This window comes from Cottoperca gobio, chromosome 4, assembly GCF_900634415.1.
Source record: "Cottoperca gobio chromosome 4, fCotGob3.1, whole genome shotgun sequence".
Taxonomy (NCBI): Eukaryota; Metazoa; Chordata; class Actinopteri; order Perciformes; family Bovichtidae; genus Cottoperca; species Cottoperca gobio.
In genome coordinates, this window is record NC_041358.1 from 24,638,562 (window position 1) to 24,664,497 (window position 25,936).

A 25,936-nucleotide genomic window follows, 5' to 3' on the forward strand; every position below is an offset into this window, starting at 1 on the left:
TGAAGAAATACCTGCCAACTCTTACCAACGTTCATGATTACACTTTAAAATGTTTGTTCCCCCTGTGATAAACCCAGTGTTGCTGGTTCATATAGAAGTGCTTATGTGGGAAATGCTATTCTGCAGCGCCCCCTTGTGGCCTTTCTGTGGAAGGCAACATCATAACCCAGGTCAGAGTTGAAACTGTCATACATGGTGATTGTTGTGCAAATGCAAGGCGTGTAAGTTTATAAATGTTATGTAAGTGGCGTAAAAAACGCGAAAAATGCAGGACGGGAATAACTGTCTGCTGATGAAGATCATGTGATATGATCAAAAGCACCAGATTACCCACTAAATGGATTATCAACGTCGGTATGGTACACACACACACACACACACACACAACATACCACCAGAACCAGGACATACCATAGAACAAGACTCTAATAACATGACGTTTGTTTATTTTTTAAGGGTTTTTTGACGTCCTTTTTGGATAGATTCGTCCACATTTTGCTCAGCGACCAAGTGGACGTGTGAGGGTCCCGCTGGGTTAATCTTTGGTTCCACTCTTGCAGGGACAGCAGCAGCAGCAGCAGCAGCAACAACAGATCCATCTCAGCAGACATGACCTTTCGGTCTGGACAGGCTCCTGAACCTGAGGTGAAGCCTTGTGATTAATTGAAATAAAACAACAGGGTAAATACAGAGGTTAAAAATTAAACGTGTATTGTTCAGATGACAGTTTACATGGCAACATCCTTACCTCATTGTCCTTCGGTTCGTCAGAAGCCGGGTGGATCTTATTGATGGATCTATTTTTACGAAGGCGCCACCGGGCTGTTGGTTTTGAGGGCGCCTCCAGGCTGTTGGTTTTGAGGATGCACTCTTCACGAGACACAGAGCTGGATGTCCTGCTTGTGGATTTTTCCTCCACTTGCTCAACGGCCATGTGGACGTGTGTGAGTCCTGTGTTTGTGAGTAGGTCTTCATCCATGACAGGCAGACCTCACTTCAATATATTCCACCAGTGATGAGCCAGTGGGGGACAAAGTTGGTGGGACTTTTTCCATCTTTGGTGTGACGTCCTCAAGCTTCATATCATTAATGACCTTACGAGACACAGAGCTGGATGTCCTGCTTGTGGATTTTTCCTCCACTTGCTCAACGGCCATGTGGACGTGTGTGAGTCCTGTGTTTGTGAGTAGGTCTTCATCCATGACAGGAGACCTCACTTCAATATATTCCACCAGTGATGAGCCAGTGGGGGACAAAGTTGGTGGGACTTTTTCCATCTTTGGTGTGACGTCCTCAAGCTTCATATCATTAATGACCTTACAAGACACAGAGCTGGATGTCCTGTTTGTGGATTTTTTCTCCACTTGCTCAGCGGCCATGTGGACGCGTGTGGGTCCTGTGTTTGTGGGTAGGTCTTCATCCATGACAGCAGACCTCACTTCAATATGTTTCACCGGTGATGAGCCAGTGGGGGACAAAGTTGGTGGGACCTTTTCCATCTTTGATGTGACGTCCTCAAGCTTCGTATCATTAATGACCTTACGAGACACAGAGCTGGATGTCCTGTTTGTGGATTTTTTCTCCACTTGCTCAGCGGCCATGTGGACGTGTGTGGGTCCTGTGTTTGTGGGTAGGTCTTCATCCATGACAGCAGACCTCACTTCAATATGTTTCACCGGTGATGAGCCAGTGGGGGACAAAGTTGGTGGGACCTTTTCCATCTTTGGTGTGACGTCCTCAAGCTTCGTATCATTAATGACCTTACGAGACACAGAGCTGGATGTCCTGTTTGTGGATTTTTTCTTCACTTGCTCAGCGGCCATGTGGACGCGTGTGGGTCCTGTGTTTGTGGGTAGGTCTTCATCCATGACAGCAGACCTCACTTCAATATGTTTCACCGGTGATGAGCCAGTGGGGGACAAAGTTGGTGGGACCTTTTCCATCTTTGGTGTGACGTCCTCAAGCTTCGTATCATTAATGACCTTACGAGACACAGAGCTGGATGTCCTGTTTGTGGATTTTTTCTCCACTTGCTCAGCAGCCATGTGGACGCGTGTGGGTCCTGTGTTTGTGGGTAGGTCTTCATCCATGACAGCAGACCTCACTTCAATATGTTTCACCGGTGATGAGCCAGTGGGGGACAAAGTTGGTGGGACCTTTTCCATCTTTGATGTGACGTCCTCAAGCTTCGTATCATTAATGACCTTACGAGACACAGAGCTGGATGTCCTGTTTGTGGATTTTTTCTCCACTTGCTCAGCAGCCATGTGGACGCGTGTGGGTCCTGTGTTTGTGGGTAGGTCTTCATCCATGACAGCAGACCTCACTTCAATATGTTTCACCGGTGATGAGCCAGTGGGGGACAAAGTTGGTGGGACCTTTTCCATCTTTGGTGTGACGTCCTCAAGCTTCCTATCATTAATGACCTTACGAGACACAGAGCTGGATGTCCTGTTTGTGGATTTTTTCTTCACTTGCTCAGCGGCCATGTGGACGTGTGTGGGTCCTGTGTTTGTGGGTAGGTCTTCATCCATGACAGGAGACCTCACTTCAATATGTTTCACCGATGATGAGCCAGTGGGGGACAAAGTTGGTGGGACCTTTTCCATCTTTGGTGTGATGTCCTCAAGCTTCGTATCATTAATGACCTTACGAGACACAGAGCTGGATGTCCTGTTTGTGGATTTTTTCTTCACTTGCTCAGCGGCCATGTGGACGTGTGTGGGTCCTGTGTTTGTGAGTAGGTCTTCATCCATGACAGGAGACCTCACTTCAATATGTTTCACCGGTGATGAACAAGTGGGGGACAAAGTTGGTGGGACCTTTTCCATCTTTGGTGTGACGTCCTCAAGCTTCGTATCATTATTGACCTTACGAGACACAGAGCTGGATGTCCTGTTTGTGGATTTTTTCTTCACTTGCTCAGCGGCCATGTGGACGCGTGTGGGTCCTGTGTTTGTGAGTAGGTCTTCATCCATGACAGGAGACCTCACTTCAATATGTTTCACCGGTGATGAGCCAGTGGGGGACAAAGTTGGTGGGACCTTTTCCATCTTTGGTGTGACGTCCTCAAGCTTCATATCATTAATGAACTTACGAGACACAGAGCTGGATGTCCTGTTTGTGGATTTTTTCTTCACTTGCTCAGCGGCCATGTGGACGTGTGTGGGTCCTGTGTTTGTGAGTAGGTCTTCATCCATGACAGGAGACCTCACTTCAATATGTTTCACCGATGATGAGCCAGTGGGGGACAAAGTTGGTGGGACCTTGTCCAGAGGGACAGAGTTCAGCTGAGTTTTCTCAACAGCCTTGATGTCCTTACTGGAGGCAACAGGGGCAGAGGGAGACACCTCTTCGGGACATGCAGAGACATATTTTGAATCAAATCTCTTCGGTTTTGATTTGAAGCATGGCTTGCATGCAGGCTTCATCTTCTTCAAGGTGTTTATCTCATGACTGCCTGCAGATTTCTGATTTCTCCTGTTAGATATACAGGGTGTATGGGTTGTGACAGTTGTGGATACATCCTGTCCTTTTTGTCCTGAGGGTCCTGATGTTGAATTCATCTCAGTGACAAGATCTCCGTTGGAGTCTTCCAGCGTCTCTCCTTGGTGCTCTGTAAAGACACGCCGGAGGCCAACACATCTCTCCAGCTCCTTCTCCACAAGGTCTTTGTTGGAGACTTCCAACGTCTCTCCTTGGTGCTTTGCAAAGACACGCCGGAGGCCAACACATCTCTCCAGCTCCTTCTCCACAATGTCTTTGTTGGAGACTTCCAACGTCTCTCCTTGGTGCTCTGCAAAGACACGCCGGAGGCCAAAAAATCTCTCCAACTCCTTCTCCACTTTTCGATTAACACAATCAGGTGATGATGTGTTATCAATGTCTTCAGCCTCCCATCTGGAGATAGACTGCTTCAGCTCGTCAATGTTTAAAGAAACCCGATTGAGTATCTCTGAGGTGACTAAACTGGCAATTTCAGATGTTACTGAGGTAGCCGAGGAAGTTGAGGAGACCTTTGAGAGTAATTGTAATAAACAGTAATTAATATTGACTCACATGTAAGATGAATTTAATGTTGAGGCTGATGGTTGGTTTAATCAAAAACAATGCATCATATTTTATAAAATGGTCATATGTTTGGTAATTAAATGCTTAGTCTGAAAGATGAGTACTACTTATAGCTGTAAAATGAATAAAGTGCAATAAAAAGTAGAATATTTCTCTCTGAAATGTAGTTGGCTAAGTATAAAGTAGCCTACAATGCAAATATTCAAGTAAAGTATGATTAATACCTCTTTTTGTTGCGACAGGAATGTAAATTAGCTAACAGCATAGAGCTGAACGTTAACTTCAGTGAATGGTGAAGAAACGTTTGTTAGCTAGCTAACGTTAGCTATCCTTTCATGTGGTGTTAAAGCAAACCATTAAAATTAAATTACACTTACATCCGGCATGTTGGGAGAAAGAGGACTGAAGTCAGATGCCCATGTCGCTCAGTGTCTTAAATGTGTTTTAATATTACGAAGCTAAACAGTTGTTTGCTAACAACGTAAACTAGCTAGCCATGACAGCTCGTTAGCTAGCGCCATATTTAGTTGAATTAACCGCTCATTTGTGCTGACTCCCTCACTCTGCAAGCTTCGGAGTAAAGTCTCATAACTAAGCTAAATGTTCATTATGATATTGTTTTGTAGTCTGTCTCCAATATATATAAAAAGATAAATAAACCCTACATTCCCTACATCGACTGAGACGGAGTTAAATAAAAAAAGTGCCATTCTTGTTGTTGAGTCTGACAATTAGAAATATATTAACAGGTTCATTTGGGGAGTTAGGTAAACTTATGTGAGATCACGAAAATAATGTTATTATCACATGCTTTTTCACTTTTCCACGGGACTTCCATGTAGTTGTGCTCGTTTCCAACAGTACTTGAACGTCTTTCGTGAACAACAATTCACGCAACGGATCTGTGTTCGGTCTCCAGAAAAGTATTAAAGTGTGAAAGGTCTAGAAAGTACGAGCTCTAAAGGAGACCTTGAAGGCAACTATAATCAGACGCTCGCCGTGTGGGCAGTAACAGACATAATAATCAGATTGCAGTTTCACGAGAGGCGCTGTGAAAACGGGAGTCCACCAGCAAGGAGCAACTATGTCTTTGCACAAGTTAATGGTCTGTTTGTCGACAGCATGCTTTTTTTGCTATTTGATAGGATTGAATCTCTTCCTCTGCATTATGCAAGTTATACTGCCAGGTCTCACCAAGAAACTAATCCTCAAAATGGGTGAAAAAAGCACCATGACCCATAATCCTAATTTTAAATATGAAGATTGGGGTCTGACGTTTGGATCTATCAAATTCATTAAAACCGCCTCTCACCACATGTGGTTGTCGCTCGGACAAGACGCATTTGTGGGACGAGAAGCTCCGGACACACCTGTGGTCAGCATGGAGGGAAAGAAAACAAGTGTCTGCAAGTACTTGAAAGGTGCGTGGTGAGATGTCGTGTTATGCTCTGGTTGTATCCCTCAAACTGCTCCTAAAGATGTATTTTCTGTGCAGACAACAGACCGCTGGTGTTGAGCTTTGGAAGTTGCACCTGACCCCCGTTTATGTACAAACTTGAGGAGTTTAAGCAACTCGTCAAGGACTTCTGTGATGTAGCTGACTTTCTTGTAATCTACATCGCTGAGGCGCATTCAACAGGTAAGTGAAGGTGATTGGACAAAAGATTAAGATAAAGTGTGTCTTGACAGTACTTAATTTTCATTACGCTTGAAAGTATATGCATATCTATATTTATCAATGGCCTTCACTGCTCAAAACCTGCTTTTGGAGGATTTTTTAAATAGTTTTTGCAGGACAAATCACTTAATATGGATGAGTTAATACAACACAGGCTTTCATGTCAAGTCTTCTTTTGATTTATGTCATCCTATCTTATCGAAACACTCTATGTTGGGTGTTTAAGTTCACCAAAAAAAGTGTTTGTATATAAAAGTCTTTTTAAGTCTGTAAAATGTAGCTCAGTTTGTAGAGATCAGGCAGTGACACTACTGTAGTTCTGGCTACATTCACATTAATAAAATGATGTAATGCTCTTATGCAACATCCATAAAACCACATTTATGATGTGTTCCATAAGTACGATGTTCTGCTGCATTTAGTGTCCAGCTCCAGTAAAGTCCCATTCTTTATCTCTGTGCCAGATGGTTGGGCCTTTACCAACAACTTTGACATCAACCAGCACCAGAACCTGGAGGACAGGCTGTCTGCAGCGCAGATCTTGGTCCAAAAGGAGCCCCTGTGTCCAGTGGTTGTGGATGAAATGAATGATGTCAGTGCCATAAAGTATGGTGCTCTGCCTGAGAGGCTTTACGTGCTGCAGGCTGGGAAAGTTGTCTACAAGGTGAGATCCGTGGTAAAGAATTGTTGACTAGTCCTATAACTGGACCAGGTTACGTAACAATTCTTGGTATGCATACGTCAATATGGTCAAACCTCATTCTCTGTACACATTTGGACACTAAGTCTGCTGGTAAAGCAGATACAACTAGTCTTTAGTTCAAAGGTCAGCCTAGAGAATGCGCCTTCTCAAGTTGGGCTGGTTCCAACACGATCTACTCGTCCTGCTTGTCTCCCCGGACCAGCGAAAGCACAGCTGCCAAAGATACGGACAGAGCTACTGCCGCGCCTTTCTTTCCTTCACTCCACACTCATTGCTAGGAGCCCCTAAAGTCCTGAAAGATGATATCTTTCTGTCTTAGTTGCACAAGTTAATTATCTTGGGGGAATTGTGTTATCTAAAAGTAATTGTGGGTGTAAAGGTCCCAACGTTATATGTTCTCACGCATGAGGAAGAGCAGTGAAAAGTACACCCACAACAATCGTCCTCTTGGCATGGAGCCAGGCTCATGTTAGCCATGCCAGAAATGTATCATTACTTGTTATTAAATGTCTCTTTGTATCTTATGTTATACTTTTATGTTATTTCTAAAAGTGATGACTAAAGGAAAAATGCTATTTTGTTACATGTGATTAACGTTCCTCTCTGTGTGTGTGTTCTCCAGGGGGGCATGGGGCCTTGGGACTACAATCCAATGGAGGTGCGTTCGTTCCTGGAGAAGATGAAATAAGAAGGTTGTTTCAAGTCCCAGCCATGTGTTTACCAGCCGACAGGTCTTATATGTAGGGGTTTCTGTTTTCACCAGGTCAACATTGTAACCAACATATATTACTGATATCTTTTGTTGTTTTAATCCAGACTCGCATTAATTCACTGCCACATTCACATGTAGGTCTATAGCTGCTCCCTCGCATCAACCACTAAAGAGTAGAAATATTGTAACCCCTTCCAGACTCTCCTGTACGCTGGAAAACATACCTCTTCTGTCGATCTCTGAGTTTGAACTCTCCTCTCTGTGTTTCTTAGTGACGGCTGCAGATTAAACCGTTGGCCTCTGCAGCCAGATGAAGTGAAACACAGAGAGACAGTCGGGTCAGGAGGTTGAGTTCGAGGTATCACACAACGTGCAGGAGATGCCACAGAAGTTGTTTAATTCCAAAGTTTAAAAGACCTTCTGAGTTTTCTTTTGAAGTTTTCCACTTCTTGCAGATTCAGCTTTACCATTCTCATTGTAAACTGTAATAATAATAGATTTTATTTGTATAGCACCTTTTCAAAACTTTAGTATATAAAGTAGCAAAATAAAAACCAATTCCAAAAAAATGACAAATGTAAGAATAAAGTGAAATAAAGCATAGAATAAGATGTACAAATAATACAACAATAGAAAGGATTATTACACCAAACACAGCAGGGACTTAATTAAGTAAAAGCACAGTTTAAAAAGTGCGTATTTAAAAGAGGACAATGATGTGACTTGCCTGATCTCCTCTGGGAAATTGCTCCTGGGTGACTTTACAGGAGGCTGCTTTATATATGATGATTACAGTGCAAACCTCTGGTGACTGTAATCTGATGAGATGACTCAAAAGTGGCCTTCTCTGAATTATGTCGGAGCATTTTTTTTTAATTGGACACATTCAGCGTATAATAGACGTGTTTGTTAAACAGTCTGCATTTCCTTTTTTCAATGTTTTTGTATCACAATAAGCTTTTTATTTCTTGTGAACGTTTGCATTATAGTTTAATAAAGAATGACACGTGGAGACTCCTGCATCAAGTTCTCAATTTATACACAACATGTGACTTAAAATGATTTGTTTTATCAGGACACAGTCTGTTTGAAAGTTTCCACCCCCCCGCCCCCGCTCTCTCTCTGCTTGCTGGATGGAAATGAACTCTATAAACTCAAATGGCATTTTGTCCAGATTTCACTTTTTAAAAAACACGATCCAAGTTATTGCTCTGACTATGAAAACCATCAGAAGTGTGTGTGTGTGTGTGTGTAAGCCATTGTTTGAAACACATCTGTATTGTCGCTTCTCTGGGTCGCTATGACTCATCCTCTCTCTCTCTCTCTCTCTCTCTCTCTCTCTTCCCCCCCCCCCCTCCTGACCCATTAAGACAGAATAAGATATTCTGCAAAGCTCCAGAGGTTTTTATTTTTACATCATGTATCTATGGAGAAAGCGGCTGCAGGGCTTTAACGTAGTCACGCACGCAGCTGTGTGACACCACATGACACTCCGGCTTTTGTTTGCTGTCTTGTCTGGAAGTGATAAATGGTAAACCTACAGTATGTGGGTCATGCCAAGTTCAACAAATCCATTGCACGCACACATTTGAGTTGCGTCGTGTGGCATTCAGACCCTGATGAGTTAATACCTAAACTGTCTAATCTTTGCACATGCATTGATTTTGGCTTCTAGTGTGTCAAAGTATATAAGATGCCAGTCTAAGAAACATATTTTAGTTCTATAACAATTTAATCAAATGTGAGTGTTATGAAGCGTTGTTGATGTCTGTAAATGGTGAAAAATAAAAATAAATTGCGCCAAGAGATTCAACAATCAAATATTTAAATTTCCCTCAAGGTAAAGATTATTAAAAACCTTGCTTATATTATATTAATATATTCTCTTGTAATATTTGTCTTTATACAGACATGAAAGAGGATAAAAGACTATAAAACGTAATCCCTTAACATTTAAAGCACTAAAAAAGGACCCTGCGACACAAATCAAACAAGACTTTAAAACCATGAGGCTACTTGGATATGGTGGTTTCTGTGTGGCGACGGCTTTCCTAACCTTAACTGTGTGGCTCTACAGTTGGAGAGAAGCTTTGGCTCCGGCCCAGCCAGGCCACATCCTGTGGAGAGCAGCTCGGCCTCGCTTCCTATTGTTACACAGGAACCCAAACACTGTGAGATCCTCCCAACTATGGACGTGTGTTTAAGATTCACGTCCGAATCTTTAAGTAAAAGAAGTGTGTTCAGTTGCTTTTTAGGGAGTGAACATGTTGTGTAGGCCAGAGGTCTCTCTGCAAAGCAGGAGAGTCCTCTGAAGTCCACCAGAGGGCAATGTGAAGCCATGTTTTACTCCAGCAGGAGAGAAACAGACATGAAAAACATGAGGCTCCCAGACATTGGAGAGACCCATCTGGCTGAATTTGTATCATCTTCAAATTCAGTTGGCCTGCAAAGAACCATTAACTTCCCTTAATGTAATAACCTTGGACTTTATGATTCTTGATACTTCAAATAAATATGTTTTACTATATTTTGCCAATCCTGGATTAAGATGTTATAATCCTGACGTTTACAACGAGGCAACAGATGCATCATCTAAGGAACGTGAAGGACCTCTCATAGAACAAAGACGCTTTAAGAAGGGCTTTCCAGGAGCCAAGTGCTTCATAAAGGGCCTATCTTTACCTTTTACACTGGTTGTCCTGCTAAAATGACAAATCTAGTCACCAAAGACAAAGAATAACAAGTTCCAGGGAACACGTACATATTAACGAAAATAGATCTTGAGCCTGGTCTTTAAATTTAGGATTATTCTATTTAGTTTCCAACTTTCTAGCTGTAACCCACGGCCTTCTCCGGCCAGGTGGAGATGAATGGGATCTTGACTAAACAAATCCTCCGTCACCATTCACAGTCACACCGTGAGATTAAGTTTCGTTGGACTGGGTTGGAAGACACAACCTGGCAACCCAATTAGCAAAGGCTCGGTGGCCGTGGGGTGTTGGATGACTCACCACTCACACTTCTGCCTAACACCACCCACCAGGTGTACATTTGTAAAGGCAAATATCACCATACCCACGTCTGTGGCTCGCTCCTTGAATAATCCCCCCCCCCCCCTTGGATGCCATGCAAACACTATCCTATAAAACATCATGTGAAGATTGCAGTTTTGGTGTTTAATAAAAATGCTTTCTCATTCTGGCCGTATTCCACATGTTGCTGGTGTAGAAATAAAGGCCTGAGGATGTGTGGATATCCTTCCTCAACCAGCTGGACCTAGTGGCCAATCAATATACAGTGAGGAGGGGGGGGGAAGGAAAATCTGGTGGTGCAGACGAGAGGTTCCCACCCTCATCATTAGATGATTAGAGGGTGTGAGGCATTTCTCTAAACATCTCAGACATTTAAAAAATCTAGTCTCCAAGAAGTAACTCGTTGAAAAATCCCCAACGATTAGGAAATATACAAATGTGTGTAGGTGAAATTAGCTTCTTCTTCTTCTTCTTCTGCAACCCCTCAGATTTATGACCCCCTACAGCAGTCCCCAACGTGTCCCTCATCCCATCTCATGTCACAGCAGGTCAGCCCAACCTGCAGTGTTTCCTCGCCACAAAGTCTTCCTCACGCTCCAGGATTTCCTCTCGTCGGTTGCTGCGGCAAATATTTGCAACTTCAAAATGACACAATCTGAGCTCTTTTGTGGAACTCCTCATAACCCAGAGACGTGTAATAGCTGTGACGAGGCGTCCGCTGCAGGCACAGATACGTGAGATTACTGCTCTGGTGATGTGAATGTATTATCTGCTGGCTGTACTTTTAAACATGTGTTTTCTCCACACCAACAATACGCTTGTTTCTGTGCTGGCAGCTGAAGATGGATCCGTGCCGACACTTTTAATGCATCAGTGTGTGTGTTACTTTAAAATCGACACGTCCACTGCTTTAGCATCACATTCCGGTTATATCGTGCGATGTGAATCTACATTCAGGCAAAGAATAAAAACAACCCACACAGGTAGTTAAGTTATTGTAAAATTATATTAACAAGCAATCTTTCCTCAATTTGAAATAAAAAAAAATATCAGCAAATAAAGGCAACATAGGACAGATGTATATAATGCGTAATGTTCACAGAAGAAAAAGAAAAAAAAGAATTCTCATCACATTTACAAGACTGCTGCTAAGTTTATAATGATGCCTACTAGAATCGGTTTAGAAAGCTTTGACTAACTGAATAACTGGGGCAATATATGTAGTCAAAGATTGTATCAAAATATAAAAAGATGTGTGGGCGGGCAAGAAGGAGCAGGGGCCAAGGGGACGACCAAGGATACACAAGGGAAGTATGAACAACCAATATGCATGAGAGATTAAAATGGGCCGCTCATTCACAGCCATTTTCATTATAATCAACCCGACTGGAGAGAACACAGAAGGCTACGACGATGAAGAGCATAGAGTGTTAAGCACAGACAGGTAAAGAGATATACACCACATCTTAAAGCAGGTGTCCACAAAATGAAGAGCAGCACTAGGTAGTATGTTGTACACAGATTCTCAGCATTCATGCACTCACTTCTTATGCCGAAGTCTGGTTTCCCTTGACAGAACGCAAAAAGCAATCTAGGGTGCTTTTTTAAATTAAAAACAGCCAAAGAGCGCAGATTGCATCGCTGTCAACATTAAGAGACCGATCAAACTGGATCAATTTGACATAGTAAGAACCATCTGAGCACTTACATACCGTGAAAGGTCGTCACAATAAAAGCCGTTATCTTTCAAGTCTTTCCCCCCCCCCAAACAAACCTCTTTAAATAGAAGGGTGGCCGTTGGGAAGGATAGTACATTATTCATAAAGGTGGCCACAGAGTAAAAGGCAAATTCTGGGTCCTATGTCAGCTGACTCTTGTGACACAGTCTGCATGGCGATAAGTAAAATGACAAAGACAAAGACTTTCCAAGCTCACAATGCATATGCACACTCTCCAGTGTTTTTAAGTGACAGAAGCGGAGACATTTCCTGCGCATCTTGCACCACAAAGCAATAATTAAAAAGTACAAGAGGTAAACTCCAACCATTTTTTTTTTTCTCTCTTCGCTCTGCGGCTGAGGGGGGTGGGGGGAGGGAGGGAGGGAGGGAGGGGGGACTGAGAGGGGTTTTACGGGGGCTCTGCGCGAAGAACGTAAAACGTGTCATGTATGCATTTTCAGTAGCTGGTTTCGTCACACTTGGGATTGTGATAAATGGAGAAATTGTCCTTCGTTTTGAGCAAGGAGCAGTAGTCGCCAGCCATTTTGATTTTTCTCCGATCAGCATTCTGGCGTTAATGTGGAACCAAAATGGCGCCTGTCCCTGATTTGGTGCTGATGTGTTTGGCCGTGTCCTATAGTGAGTTCAGATCCTCGGAATGATGGCAAATAATGTCGGGCTGGGTGTAGGGGACGTCACACGCTCATCGTCATGGTTGGAGAGTACTGCGGAGGCACACAGAGGGAGAGCATTACAAAACACACACACACACCTCTTCAAGTTCTGCTCGCTCAGACGCTCGGTTAGCTCTCCACGGCGCTACTGTAGTCAGTGATGTTAATCTGCTGCGACTGTGGTCAACAGCGCTCTCCCCGCGCCTCCATCAAAGTACAGTCACAGTCACCAAACAGTCCATGTGATGTTAGCGGAGGAGACAAAGCGCCACGCGGGGACACTTACGTTCTCGCTCTGAAAGGAGTGGAGGAAGTTTCCACTCAGCTCCCCGTCATCCCTTGGGGTCCCAGGAGGATTGCTAATGCCACTTAAATTGTTTGGGGAATTCTGGGAACAAAGAGTTCACAACATTTTAAGTAATAACGTTTCACTTTATTCACAATTAAGCTCAAAATGCAAAAGACTCTCTGCATGGTTCCAACATGTACCTTGTTCATTCCATCCAAATCCCCAGAGCCTACGGACGAAGCAATATGAAAAACAATGAATCCGTGTATTCTACGAGCAAACCAAAGCATTTTCTTTTATGCAATAATGATAATCTATTGTCTGAGTGGACACAAGCATACTCTGAAACCTATTAATGCATCCTGAACATTTCTGTGTTGTTGGCGAGTGTGTTACCTAGTGACCCGTTCATGTGGTGTGGTTCCATCCCAGCCATCGCTCCCAGGGGTCCGTCAGAGCCGGGGCCCATAGGGAACTGTGGGGGGGGAGGGGGAACAAGACAGACTCATTTCTGCTACTGTGGCGACATAAATGTATTAGCTTGAGAACATGGACGTGTGGACAGGATCACCATCGCACCGGTCATCGGACAGAGCCGTGTGTTGAGATGATGGAGCGGTGTTGAGTTAGTGGAACAAGCTTTTCATAACGACCAGTGGCGCGAAACAACACACTGTATAGCTCACTAAGCTTTACTAAGTGACCCCCATCACCATCACAGGCCTGACCCGGATGTTTAGGTGCGTCGTTAGAAGGAAATATATTTTAATACTGTATTTTACTTGGAGTTAAATGTGTGAAAGCGCAGGGTGGATACTTATACAGATACGGATTATGTTTATTAAGAATGATTATTCCTTTGCATGTTTGATATGATTTCCTGAGCAATCTTTGTTTCGATTTCATACTTGATTGTTTGTTGTGTTGTGTGGCTTTAGTGCCTATAAGTGTGTTTGGCTGTGAGTGTGTGGCCCCCCAGGGAGAAGAGCTAATGCTAATTGCTAATGGTGATCATAATAAAGAGGAAGAAAAGGATGACTGTGTGCCGAAGGGATACACAGTATTAATTAGGGAGTTAGTGATAGAAAGTTCTTCGTCTTTAAATGTATGCTTAATACACCAATAGTACTTCTACTTAACTCAACGATATCTACACTTAATGCACAACGAAGAAAACCAGAAAACAGAACTTACGTTATTTCGATTGCCGGGTCCAGTGTTGATCATGGTGTACAAATTGTCACCAGAGTTGTTTGAGTCTGGAAAAGGTGCGATCACACATGTAATTGGTGCTGGACTGCATGACAAGGGTAATGATTAACAGCTTAGGTCAGAGAAGCACTAACCTGCAGGGCTGGGCATGATAGGAGTTCCTGGGGGCCCACCTCCAGAAGCACCCTATGGAGAATAAACATTTACATGTAAAGTTGTATTTTTCTTTTGCTGAAATTCATAAAGTATGTGCAGGTGATGTGTTCTCACCCCATATGCACCAGGAGAGGGTGATGAGTAAGGCATCTGAAACCAAAAGCACAAACATTACAGACCAGAAATGAGTGCAAACCCTTTCTATACCTCAAAATGTCATCATTTGATCATCTTAATACCATTAGGGCGGTCTGTCCAACTGTCTGTGGAAACCGTGACACATAATACTACAATTACATCCCAGACTAGAACCTTTGGAGCACATTAGACCTCGTCAGCTCTGAGAGGAAATCAGACTGCAATCTGAAGCAGCATTTCTTTGGCTGGACGTGTGTGTTTGTGCATTAGTACTCACAGAGTTGGCATTGTTGGGATTGGGCCATGGCCGACCAGTCCCTGGGCCCCTGGATGGTAAAACCAACAGAAATGTCAGTTGGAAAATGCATTAAAGGTTAAAAGACTTGTGGGAGATTATATTTATACATTTTAAAAAGAGGCTCACATGTTCACTCCTGGCATACCGGGACCCATGCTGTTGTGTGGAGGCCTCATCCCGCCACCGAAGTTCTGAGCAAACACACAAAAACCAAACCAAATCCTAAGAGTCCATTTCAAGCATTTTTCAAGAACTTTCAAAGGTACCTAAACCAAAACGTTCTGAGCTCTCCAAGCCTTTATCAACACGACTAAATCGTTACTATAAATGCAACTGTGTAAAATAAAGGCCAGTATATTATTGTATATTTTGACGGTGATTATTTAATGCTTAGCTAGTTCCAGCAGTTTGACAACAAACACATATGACGACGTAATCGTTTAATTTCTAATATTAAAAGATGTCAGATAATGTTCAAATTCACACATTATTTTCCTAACCCTTGAAGATAAAACATTTTCCAAACTTTCAAGACTTAGAAAGTTAGTAATGAGCCTACCTGAGGGCCGGGCCCCATAGGTCCCATGCCTCGAGGGCCGCTCATTCTCTGCATTGGCCCCAAGTTAGGATGGCCTGGAGGGGAAAAAGGACATTTATATGAAGCGATAAGTCAGGAAATAATGTATCTACTGCCGGTGTCGCATGTAGTTTAAGTGGATACAGTACTGAGCACCTTGTGGCCGTGTGGGGTCCATGTTGGGCAGCATGGGATGAGGACCCGGTCCTCCGCCTGGTGGCTACCGGGGATAAATTACAAAGACTTAATAAAACTGAAATTTTAAATACGTGCTATGTGCATCCATGGTGTGTGTGTTCTACCTGGTTTGCCATCCTGATGGGGGGGCCTCTTGGGCCTCCAGCAAAGCGAGGCGACATGAAGGACTACAACCGAAACAACATTGCTCCATTAGATTCATATAAGGAATAAACCTCTTGAAATGTGCTACTATTCTAAGCTCTCAATAACTTGATGTGCGGATACTGAAAGCAGCATAAAGCATTAAGCTGAGACGGACGCCAAAGCATGAAGCATCAGCACTGAGAACCAGCGTTCCCAAATGACCGCGGATAGCAAAAAACAGAAGAAAAGCGGAGACAGAGGGAGTGTTACCTGACTGTGAGGTCCCATCATAGTGTTAGGGGGAGGAGGCTGAGGGTGAGGAGAGCCCTGGGGACCCGGAGGACCCTATGGCATCGCACAAAATAAAGAGGCAAAGAGGAAGACAGAGGAGGGAGAGAGGGGAGGATGAGACGAAGAGAGAATGAGAAACAGAAGTGACAAAAGAGGGGCAGAGAGAGAAGCAGGGTTACTGCAGGGCAGAGGACAGTTGGAGTGCAAGAACCAAAGTGTGGCGCAAAAAGAACAAAAATAAGATGCTCATTTTCATGTACCAAACACAGTAAAAGAGAGAGACTGAGGAAAGAGCAAGCAAATGACTTGGCCTTGAATGAGAGAAAAGAGAGAGCGATGAAGAGGATGTGTGCTCTTTTGCCTGTCAGTCAAGTCATCAAGAAGCCTGCTGCATGCAGCATGTTATCAGTGCTAATTTCCCTGAATTAACAGTGTCAATTAAGCTGTATGCAATTAGCTTTATAACAACACTAAACACCGGCACTGTGTCGCTAATGTTGCTGATCTGACAGAGAGTGAGGGGTCTAATTGAGCCTCCTCCAATAGATTCTGATATGGAAAGTATGAGTGTGTGTGTGTGTGTGTGTGTGTGTGTGTGTGTGTGTGTGTGTGTGTGTGTGTGTGTGTGTTCAGGCATCACTGTCAAAATGTCTTTCCTGATATTAACATGATCCCATAATGAGTCATGTCTTTGTGGCTTCTAGTACATAACAAGCCGGTGGGTTTGAGTTTGGTCTGGAGGCAGAGCAACATTGCAATTCTATGTCACCTCTTCGAGCCGGTTCCACACAGTTGCCTGCCAAGAGTTTATCCTCATGAGATATTGATTTACAGTAGGTGCTGCACCTTTCGATTTCTCCATTAGGGAAAATGGCCAGGCCACGCCTGCCTGTTTACAGCACTGGAGAGGCCCAGGCAGACAGAACGTCTATGATGTTTACTACAAGTTCACTGAGCAGAGTGGAGCAAAACAAAAACACAAAAGCGATGGAGACCTACAGCTTCAAAGATATACAAAACCCTGACAGCATTTTACAAAGCTGGAAGCCTGCAGGAGTGCAGCTAGGAAAACGATCAGTCCATTAAATAATTTGTCAATTCACAGGATACCAATTTATTAATTTGGATAAATTATGAAGTCACTTATGAAGCCGAAACAGTAAAAGTGAGGATGGACTCAGTTTAAGATTATTCCTAACATTTAAAGACAGCATCAGCGTGGTGATCGGCTTACCGGGAAAAAGCCGGGTGGCATAGGTCCTCCTGGCATGCCCTCCCCAGGGGGCATCCCCCCCATCACAGGACTGGGGGCTGCCGCTGCACTCTAAGATCAAAAAAAGATAACGCCAACATTACAACCTCGTCAATGTGCAGAACACAATAAGATGACTAGAAGACAAACTGCAATCTCAGTACTCTCGTGGAACTTTAACATTCATACGAAATGTTATTGTGGAAAATCTATTTATCCCTTCACGACTGCGGTTCTCGGCCACAGGAGCAGCAGATCAGAGGAATTAAATATTCCATCTCAGCTAAACCTTAGTTGGCTGTCAATCTGAATGGGTTCATATGCATTATCTAAGAAGGCTTAATGACCCTTGTCCAGACGTGTGAATAAAATTAAGATTACGCTTCCATGTAATTGCTGTTTAAATATCATTTATCGCACGCTCGGCTCATCTCAGCCTCCTCCAAAGCACCACGGCTGCTTTATGGGACATTCTGCAACCATCACTTATTTTAATGTAAATGTATTCATTTATTGTAAAATAAATCTGCCACTGTTGTGATGCTGATGGACTTACATGCAAGTGTAACCACTCAACACTTGCATTACTGCCACTTTAAGATTTTAAGATGTATAATTGTTATGTATGGTGTGTGTGCTCTTCAATGCGAGTGCCAAAGAGTAATTTCCATTTTATGCTAATCTAATGGACAATGATGTCATCTGACTCGAGGAAGAAACGAGTGCACCAACATGGATTCTGTAGACCCGCATCAGTTCTCCTCACTGAGGCGTCTGCGCCCTGCTGATCCAGGATCCAGTGGATCAGATAAGCGTCAGTGGGATTCACTGAGTCAGTTGATCCAAAGTGCTGCTACACAGCAGGGGCTTGTTGGGCCGATTTCCTGCTCAAACCGCAGCTCTAATTCACTAATGTTCCATTTGCTTCGGTCACACGCTCCTAATTGACTGAGTTTTTCTTCCCTGTAGCTGAAGCAATCTGAGCCGGGCTAATGTCTTCAGAGCAGCGAGCTTCCAAAGAACGGCTACAAAACCAGAGAAGCGCCTTCAGTGCCTTTTTCTTTTTTATGCTTCGCTCACTCAGGTTTTAGTGTAGATGTACACAAACAAGCAATGATTACTACACGCACACACACACACACACACAACACACACACACACACACACACAGACACACAGGTCTACAGACATCACTGGTCAATAGCCAACACACTCCCTGGTATCGACTGCTCCTTCCCTAATTATATCTGCTCAGGCTGCCTCTGCAGGGACACTGTGAAATACCTCAGCAGGGAGAGAAGTGAGGCCACAGAGAGGAGTCACGTCTCATCAGGCCCCACCACCACCGGGACACAGAGACATGAGACACATACTGCTTTAAATGTGTTCTGGAGATTTCAGTTAATATGCAGAGCAGAATTTGCACTCCCTCACCCATCTGCACCAGTTACTCTCAACAGCCCAGCCCCAAGGTTGGGAATTAATAAGATTACTATTGATATTGATGCCATCATTGATTCTGCTCATCGATCCCATTCTTTGTCGATTCCTGATCGATGTTCTGTGTGGAAGGTTTTCAGTGTAGAATGTCGGCCTGATTACCTTTGAACATGTTACAATAAAACGCCCCACAGTGAGCTTTAAGGCCATGAATACATTTTAATTAGGAATCAAAGTTAAATACATTTCCACTGTTTAAGATACAACACGTACTTCTAAACCTGCAATGATGCAAACTAAAGATTCACAGCCTGTTGAGCACCTACTTAGCAAGAAATAGTTCACGTACCCAAAGAAAATAACATAAAACTTGATGCCACTAAGGTGCGAACAGCATGTGCACGTTTGGTGACCTGGCTGCTCTGTTCTTTCTACCAAAAAGGCAAAAGAAGCAGTGCTCGTTTATAATTTGTCACCACATGTCTCCGCAGTAAACACTTTTATTTGGGCGATAACGTTGTTCTGTAGACTACAAGTGTTGCTGGAGAGACGTTTCCCCTCCACATGCACTTTTGAAGTAGGTGTAGTTGTGCTGGAAATTGCTACTTGACGGTATAGTACCTCTATCCCCCACAAACTCATCTGAGTAAGATATTAAAAAGCATTTCCACTGAACCACCCTCTTTACATCATTAAATAGATTCAAAGGCGTTATAGTCATATGCACAAAAGCTACAGCGTAGTTGTAATGAAAACAAAAACAATTAAACATGCCGTATACTTAAGACATAAAAGTAATAAAATACCATTTTCGGCAGCATACTGTACACTGAGCAGCTGTTGAAGGCCAGCACTGCATGGAGAAATAACCAAATTATCTGCATACATAAAACCTTTCCCGTTCTGCAAGAATTGAACTGCCCAGACAAGTCGTCCATATGCAAGTCAAACACGATCCCACCCTGCCTGACACAATTACTGACTCCAGCAATTACTCCATCTAACCTGCATGACCTGACAGGTTTACCAAGGATTCTGGGTAATTATTTAGTTTTATAAGAGTGTTTTTTCATGATTCATTACGTCCAAAAGGCAAGAAAATCATCCAGAAACACATTAAGTGGATTTGTGACGACGATAACTGGAAGATATTTCCTTCACAGCAGTGATGGACATGCTGCGTCTGTGTATCATCTGTGAAGATGGCCAATCAGAACTCTGTGAAACACTGTTTTTTTCCTACACTGCTTTATAGTTTCCAAGACGAACTAAAAGCACTGAGATCATAGAACCAGGGAAAATGCCTTGAAATGAGAAGCCAGTGAAAGAAGTTACAAGTAAAAGGAACCCGTTTTTGATGAGAATATTTAGATGCAAGTATTGCGATCAGGTGCATCATATGGTAAAAGAGGTTACACAGTTTACACTAGCTAGTACTTTGCAACAGAGAATCGAAATCTAGCATTTTTATGTTTTAAAGCTCAAATTGGGGCCTGTGTGTTAGGCTTCGCTTGTATATATTAAAGTACATTTAAGTTCCCAGTGACATAAATGTGTCATTATTCTCAATAAATGTAGTAATTAAAGCTCGTCTCGTAAGATATTTATCCTCATTTGAATAGCATTACATTTGCCACTTGGAGATCCAGGTGCGAGTTGTGTTTTAACCAAAAAGAAAACATTCCTGATGCAACTGGAGGATGAAGTGACTTTGTTTATTATAGATAAAGGTTGATCTACAGTTTATGTCTAGTTTCCTAGTAGAGTGGCGAAGACTCATATAAACACAGTCTGGTCCTGTCACAGTGAAACAGCAACTGCCGTTTGTTTTGTTCCTCTACCCTCAAGTAGCCCATTCCTGGAATGAGGCCTGCAAAGAAATGTTGAAGTAAAACAAAGCTGTATTTAAGGTATCGAGTCATAAAACAAAGTCAACATCTAAATAGCTTTGTCGAAGTCCGAAACTAAAAAGCAACATGCAAGGCGAGCTCCCAGGCATGTTAAGTCTTTATCATGTCTTACTAAAACCCACAGCTGTGCTTGCTGGACTGCCCTAAACAGCCTGATGCCGCTTTCGGTCAAAACGAGCCACGTCTGTCCACAGACTCTCTGCTACAGGAAAGGGGCAGATGTCCTGCCCCGGGCTATGAGGCTCTTGTCTGGGGTCTTCTATACAACTTCCCAGGGGACTTCTTTTAAAAACAGACTACCCCCCTCCCACACGATTCAGCGTGTACGTGTGTGTACTTAAGAGCACACGAGCAATCCCAGCCAAACAAATTTCCCCTGGATTCTCGAATCACTGAAGGAGGTTGGAAAAGGATAGAGTGGTGGCGGATGTGCTTGTGCTCTCCTTACAAAAACAAAGAGAGAGGGGGAGAGGGGAACACATGGGGGGGGGGGAAGAGAGAGAGAGAGAGAGAGAGAGAGAGAGAGAGAGAGAGAGAGAGAAGGATGACCAAGAGTTTGAGTGAGGTGAAAAAGCAAATGGTATACACAGAGAGAGACACAAACAGAAAGAAGAGAAAATGTAAAGTTTAAAAAGGGGATGAAGTGGAGGGGGGGGGAGGGTGCAGAGCAGACCACCCAACCGCCAGCTCCTGACCTAGCGTGCTCTTAACAGCCTCACTTCTTCCACTGGAACCAACGCTGAAAAGAAACAAGCCCCTATGTTTAGCTTGTAAATGTTTAACCATCAATCAACATCATAAAACCCACTCTGGATCCAGACTGGATGCTCTCTCTCTCCCTCTCTAGTTACTTCTAGCAGGTCCCTTCCGCTTCTCATCTCCCTCCCCAACCCCCTCCGTCCTCTTTTTATTCCCTCAGCTCCTCCGCAGTGGTGGATGCTGGGCATATGCCACAGTGCCACTCCCCTTTTCCTTTTTCCAATCTGCCCCTCAGCTGCGTGACAGCCATCAATCAACCACGGAAGCCATGGTGACGGGGCCCCTCGGGGAGCGTTCGTCAGGCCCAGCATGAATACGACGGTGGGGGGGGGGGGGTTTACAAGCCCTGCAGACTAAGAGCGCCCACTCACCTCCCCCACACCTAGACAAAGACTAGGGTCCAAGGACTTGTACTGTCCACACACGCACACACACACACACACACACACACACTTGCCTGACCCCCAACATCCAGAAATGAACACAAGGAGAACCAACATCAGAGCGAAGGGCAACCACAAGATGTCGGGGAGAGCCGACCGCACAGAAACTCTGAAAGCTCCCCGCCACAGCAGCACACGACTGAAGACTCACTGTTCCCTCATTTGCGTAATGCTTTCCATGTTATGAAAATTGTCTCCGCAAACCACAAGCTGCAATATAACACATTATTCTGTGTTGTTTAATCTTTCACAAACAGTCCGAGGGTGTTTCCTCAAACATTGAAATTGCTCAATATTATCAGAAGAATGAGTTCAGTGATTAATATAATTATTATTATTTATTATTTCTACAATTTAAGATACAATTTGATTATTCTGCTGATTATTTTTTTAATTAATCGTTTGGTCTACGAAAGTCTGAAAATAGTTAAAATGTCCGTTCCCTTTTCTCAAAGTCCAAGGTAATGTCTTAAAATGTTTTGTTTTGTCAGTCCAACAGATAATCATTTTAATATAATATAAAACAGAAAAGCAGGAAATGTATAAAAAATATTATTTGAAGCTGAAAACAGAATTTATTTATTACTTTGCTTCTTGAAATTAAAACAGTATTATTTTATTTTTTCTGTCCATCGACAAACCGATTAGTCGACTAATTGCAGCTCTAGATAAAAATCACACAATACAAAGAAAATCCAACCCAAGACGGACAAGAATCAACACGAAGTAGTCTGTGAATTAAGGCTGCTTTCAAACAAAATGCACTCCTTTGTCCGTACGAGTTGGAATAATAAGGAATGTGCTTATTGAAAAAAGGCCAGAGCCTCTTCTCTGGCTCCCAGGTCAACTGCCAGATCAGGAGGCCTGTTACCGTGACAACCCTATCTGCTAAGAGCACGACCAACATCTCTGATTTAACCCCGTGCTGCCCGATACACCACCAACCTACCTACAGACCGGGCTGTGTATCAGCCAGGTCTCCTTAACCTCTAATATCTTTTCTTGGCTGTGCTGATGCAGCAAAAACCTGTATTTAATTTACACCAGCGACATGATGAAACACATGGATGCAAACGGCAACAGCCACTGACCAGCAGTTTGCTCTTTCTTTGATCCACATGAGGCTCTTTTTGAATGCTGACTCAAAGCTGGAAACAATGAAGCACATGAAAGAAAAGCAGTATCTCTAAAATTGCATAATTATCCAAATGCAAAAGAGCCATACCAGGCAAATATGGAAGTGCCATCATAAGAGGAGCAACGCGCTACCGAATAATGAACTTGTCCTGGGCGATATTTAATAGATTTTTGGATCCGAGACTGCCTTTTCAGTTCTTCGGTTTCAAATTAATTAGGATTATGTCACTGCAGATAATGTGTTTCACTATATACTTGAGCTACCACACAGCAGAGCAGCTGGAGATCTTTGTCAAACACAAAGCATTTTCTTTTCCGTCTTCACAACTGAGGCAGGGAGCTTGAGCGAGGCTGGACAGGGGGAGAGCGCTGGACAGGTCTGACTCAGGACATGCTGACATCAGCATCATTTTCCCAGAAGCCTATAAAGCTCACTGTTGGGCACTGCGTTCGACGCACCGACAGGGAAAGATGATCAATCGTAAATTCAGGTGAAGAAAAAAAAAGTACTATGCTAAATTGCAATAGGTATTTATATACAGCTACAAAAAGCTGCAGTGGGCAAAATTACTTAGAAAAATAAAGTACAAAACATACAGAAAAAAAGCAGAAAAAAAGTAGAAATCCAGCAGACACGATTTTAGGGTTTCTTCAAGCTCAAAAGGAATCATAATAACCTGAAGCTGCATCCCTCTTGAGGGGGAATGTGGGAGATTTGGTCAGGACTTGAGTGTTGACAAACAGAGATTATGAGCCCTTTTCCTCTGAAAAAATTATTCTGACTCAGTGCTCAACCCGAGTTGGAGACACAATATTTACACCACTTCTTAGCCTTGAGAGCAAAGTTGTTGTCTTCTTTAGGCCGAAGACAGAGCAATATTTGCAACAGTTCCCACGTAAGCACTACTCACGTAATCATGGAAGGCTTTCGCTTCGCTGGAGTGGTCACATGACTCTCTCCTCTCTGGTGCAGCACAATACAAGTCCCAGAATACACTGTGGAAGAGACCGGTCATAAAGCAAACAAAACCAAACAAAACAACCCATGGACATGTTTACAGGGCGACAAGAATATTATCACTTACCACCACCAGGAATGTAGGAATCCAGGGGGTTCTCCGAGTGTTATGTTTTTTTCCCATCGTATCTAGGAAAGAAGGATTTCAGTAATTATCTATTGGTGTCAATTAAAAACATTTTTTTGCCATTGTTGTTCCTATAAAAGCACATACAATACATTTGCATTAAAGTGTTTAAATATAAAAAAAAGGACATAACAGTATGGTTGAACTTTTTCCCCCAATTTGTCACACACCTCTGATAAAAAGGTCTGTGCAGACTTCTGTGCTCCTATGTGCAACAAATACTCATAGACGTACAGCGCCAACCTGTGTGGGGAAGGAAACACATAATGTTAGGTTTCATTTAACAAACATGAAATAATAAACGTCAAACAGCAGATTGTATCTTCTTCAACGGGCACACTGAGTGACTAGAGTCGGGCACAGGCCCTCTGAACAATGGCTGCCAAATAGCCTATGCCAAAAAATTAAATGGGGACTGTGTAACCAAGCCAAAAACCTGGGTAAGATTCACTACAATGAGAAGGTAAAAAAAGAAAGTGCTAAAGCAACAGTATAATTTAACGTCGTGTTGTGAAAAAACACCCCCAACCTGCTGTGTAATAGCCCGGGTACAGTATCCTGGTGGCACTGATGGGGCTGAGGGAAATAAAAACGGAGCGCAACAGAGAAAACAATGTACTGTGTAGAAAGGCGATGTTATTGTTTTCTCCTCTCCGCGCTCGCGCCTGAAAAAAACAAACTGACAAAATATTTAAAAAACCGCCGGTTAAAAACACAACCAAACTGGGCTCGTGGAGATGTCAAGAGGCAGCAAGAAAAGCCAACGATAGCAGAAGCACAGCTCAGGGGAGGAATGGCGAGCAGACAAGGCGGTTCATTCAATTCTCGGTAGGAGGAAATCGCCTCTTGCTAGCCCGTCCAGCCGAACAACAGAAGGGAACAACTTGCGAGGCGAAGAAATACACAATAATAAACGTTTCTGAGCTTACTTTTCACGTGCTTGCCCGTCCGACGGCACCGGGGTGCCTTTGCCTTTGGGGAACATTGTTTTGTGTGGGAGGACGACCGCCTTCTCTTTCTTTTTTTTCGCTATTTCATCTGTCAGATCATCGCGGCCGCGACCCTCTCGCACTCCAACCGCACTCCTCCTCAACCTGACGACTCAACCGAGCCTGGTCCGGGGGGAAGAGGCGGGGCCAGGCGTGACTGACGCAAGAAGCAGCCAATGAGAGCACGTTGTTCGCCTTAAGGTCTGCCTCATCGTGCTTTTCAGTTTGTGCTGTTATGACGTTGGTAGCTGTTATATCAATGAGCGTAATTTAGTGAAGATTATTTAGTAGTTATCCTGTTGATTCTGACATATGCAGTGTTCATGAACTATCCTGGTAAATAAACCAAAATGGGATTTTTCTTTTCTTATTTCCCAAAAAATATTCTACAACAAAAGGAGAGTATATATAAGCTAAGAAATATTTAGAATATAAATGAATTATGATATATCATCTCCAAAATATGGAGCCCTAAAAAAGCCAACTGATTTAAGATTAAAGGCAAAGTTTATATTTCATTTGACCCTCTATTTTCTTTTGGCCCTCCATCTTTGTTTTTATTATTTAACAGTCAAATCTAATGCATATCACTCTTAAGCACCCTGTACAACTGGTAGCCCTTTAGCTCCATACCAAAAGGGCCCTAGATTTATATTTTTTATGGGCTTTTAAGTGTATACATTATCAGGAACTGACAGGAAAGAACCAAAAAATGGTGATAGTATAGCCTTGCTTTCTATGATATAAGAACAAAGGCAATGTGAAGGCATTTGATACACAACAAATTAATAAAAAGTCTCAAGTAAAAGACCAAACTAGATATATGTGGGTTGTCGTTGATTCGCCTTATAAAGATAATGTCAAGGGTTTAACTTTTTAAAGGTCACAAAAAAATATATCCTACACAGGCAAGGTTAAATAACAACAACAAAGAAAACACTGTTTCTAGTATCAATACAAGTTGGTATTGTTGTTTTATTAGACAGTA

At 43.0% G+C, this 25,936-nt stretch overlaps 3 protein-coding genes across 4 annotated transcripts; 1 reads left to right on the plus strand and 2 right to left on the minus strand.

The window, feature by feature from the left end:
* Positions 1-1,071: 1,071 nt before the first annotated feature.
* Positions 1,072-4,883, minus strand: LOC115006990 (mucin-6-like). Its single transcript, XM_029429622.1, has 3 exons — positions 4,449-4,883; positions 1,112-4,016; positions 1,072-1,076 (listed from the first exon to the last, which is right to left on the minus strand). Exons 1-3 carry the CDS (start codon positions 4,455-4,457, stop codon positions 1,072-1,074), a joined length of 2,919 nt encoding a protein of 972 aa, XP_029285482.1. The 5' UTR covers positions 4,458-4,883.
* A 171-nt stretch (positions 4,884-5,054) lies between these two features.
* Positions 5,055-8,178, plus strand: dio1 (iodothyronine deiodinase 1). The gene is made up of 4 exons (XM_029430374.1): positions 5,055-5,492; positions 5,567-5,710; positions 6,214-6,413; positions 7,075-8,178. Exons 1-4 carry the CDS (start codon positions 5,156-5,158, stop codon positions 7,138-7,140), a joined length of 747 nt encoding a protein of 248 aa, XP_029286234.1. The 5' UTR covers positions 5,055-5,155; the 3' UTR covers positions 7,141-8,178.
* A 3,005-nt stretch (positions 8,179-11,183) lies between these two features.
* Positions 11,184-25,095, minus strand: ssbp3b (single stranded DNA binding protein 3b). 2 transcript variants are annotated; one of them, XM_029429930.1, is made up of 18 exons: positions 24,889-25,095; positions 24,130-24,202; positions 23,900-23,961; positions 23,726-23,810; positions 17,108-17,197; positions 15,853-15,927; positions 15,561-15,623; positions 15,415-15,478; positions 15,241-15,314; positions 14,808-14,872; positions 14,661-14,709; positions 14,360-14,395; positions 14,224-14,275; positions 14,072-14,136; positions 13,274-13,352; positions 13,078-13,106; positions 12,875-12,976; positions 11,184-12,639 (listed from the first exon to the last, which is right to left on the minus strand). In XM_029429930.1, exons 1-18 carry the CDS (start codon positions 24,942-24,944, stop codon positions 12,610-12,612), a joined length of 1,149 nt encoding a protein of 382 aa, XP_029285790.1. In that variant the 5' UTR covers positions 24,945-25,095; the 3' UTR covers positions 11,184-12,609. The 2 variants fall into 2 exon arrangements, with proteins under 2 accessions (XP_029285790.1, XP_029285791.1); XM_029429931.1 differs by lacking the exon at positions 15,853-15,927.
* Between the last annotated feature and the right edge of the window lie 841 nt (positions 25,096-25,936).

What these genes read in the sequence shown, in the direction of transcription:
- ssbp3b (XM_029429930.1), bottom strand. Translation starts at nt 24,944, where the DNA reads ATGTTCCCCAAAGGCAAAGGCACCCCGGTGCCGTCGGACGGGCAAGCA. An exon ending in CTATGGGGCCCGGCCCTCAG is followed by an intron (nt 14,873 to 15,240) that starts GTAGGCTCATTA and finishes GTGTTTGCTCAG; the next exon opens with AACTTCGGTGGCGGGATGAG. An exon ending in CCTCTCCTGGTGCATATGGG is followed by an intron (nt 14,276 to 14,359) that starts GTGAGAACACAT and finishes TATTCTCCATAG; the next exon opens with GGTGCTTCTGGAGGTGGGCC.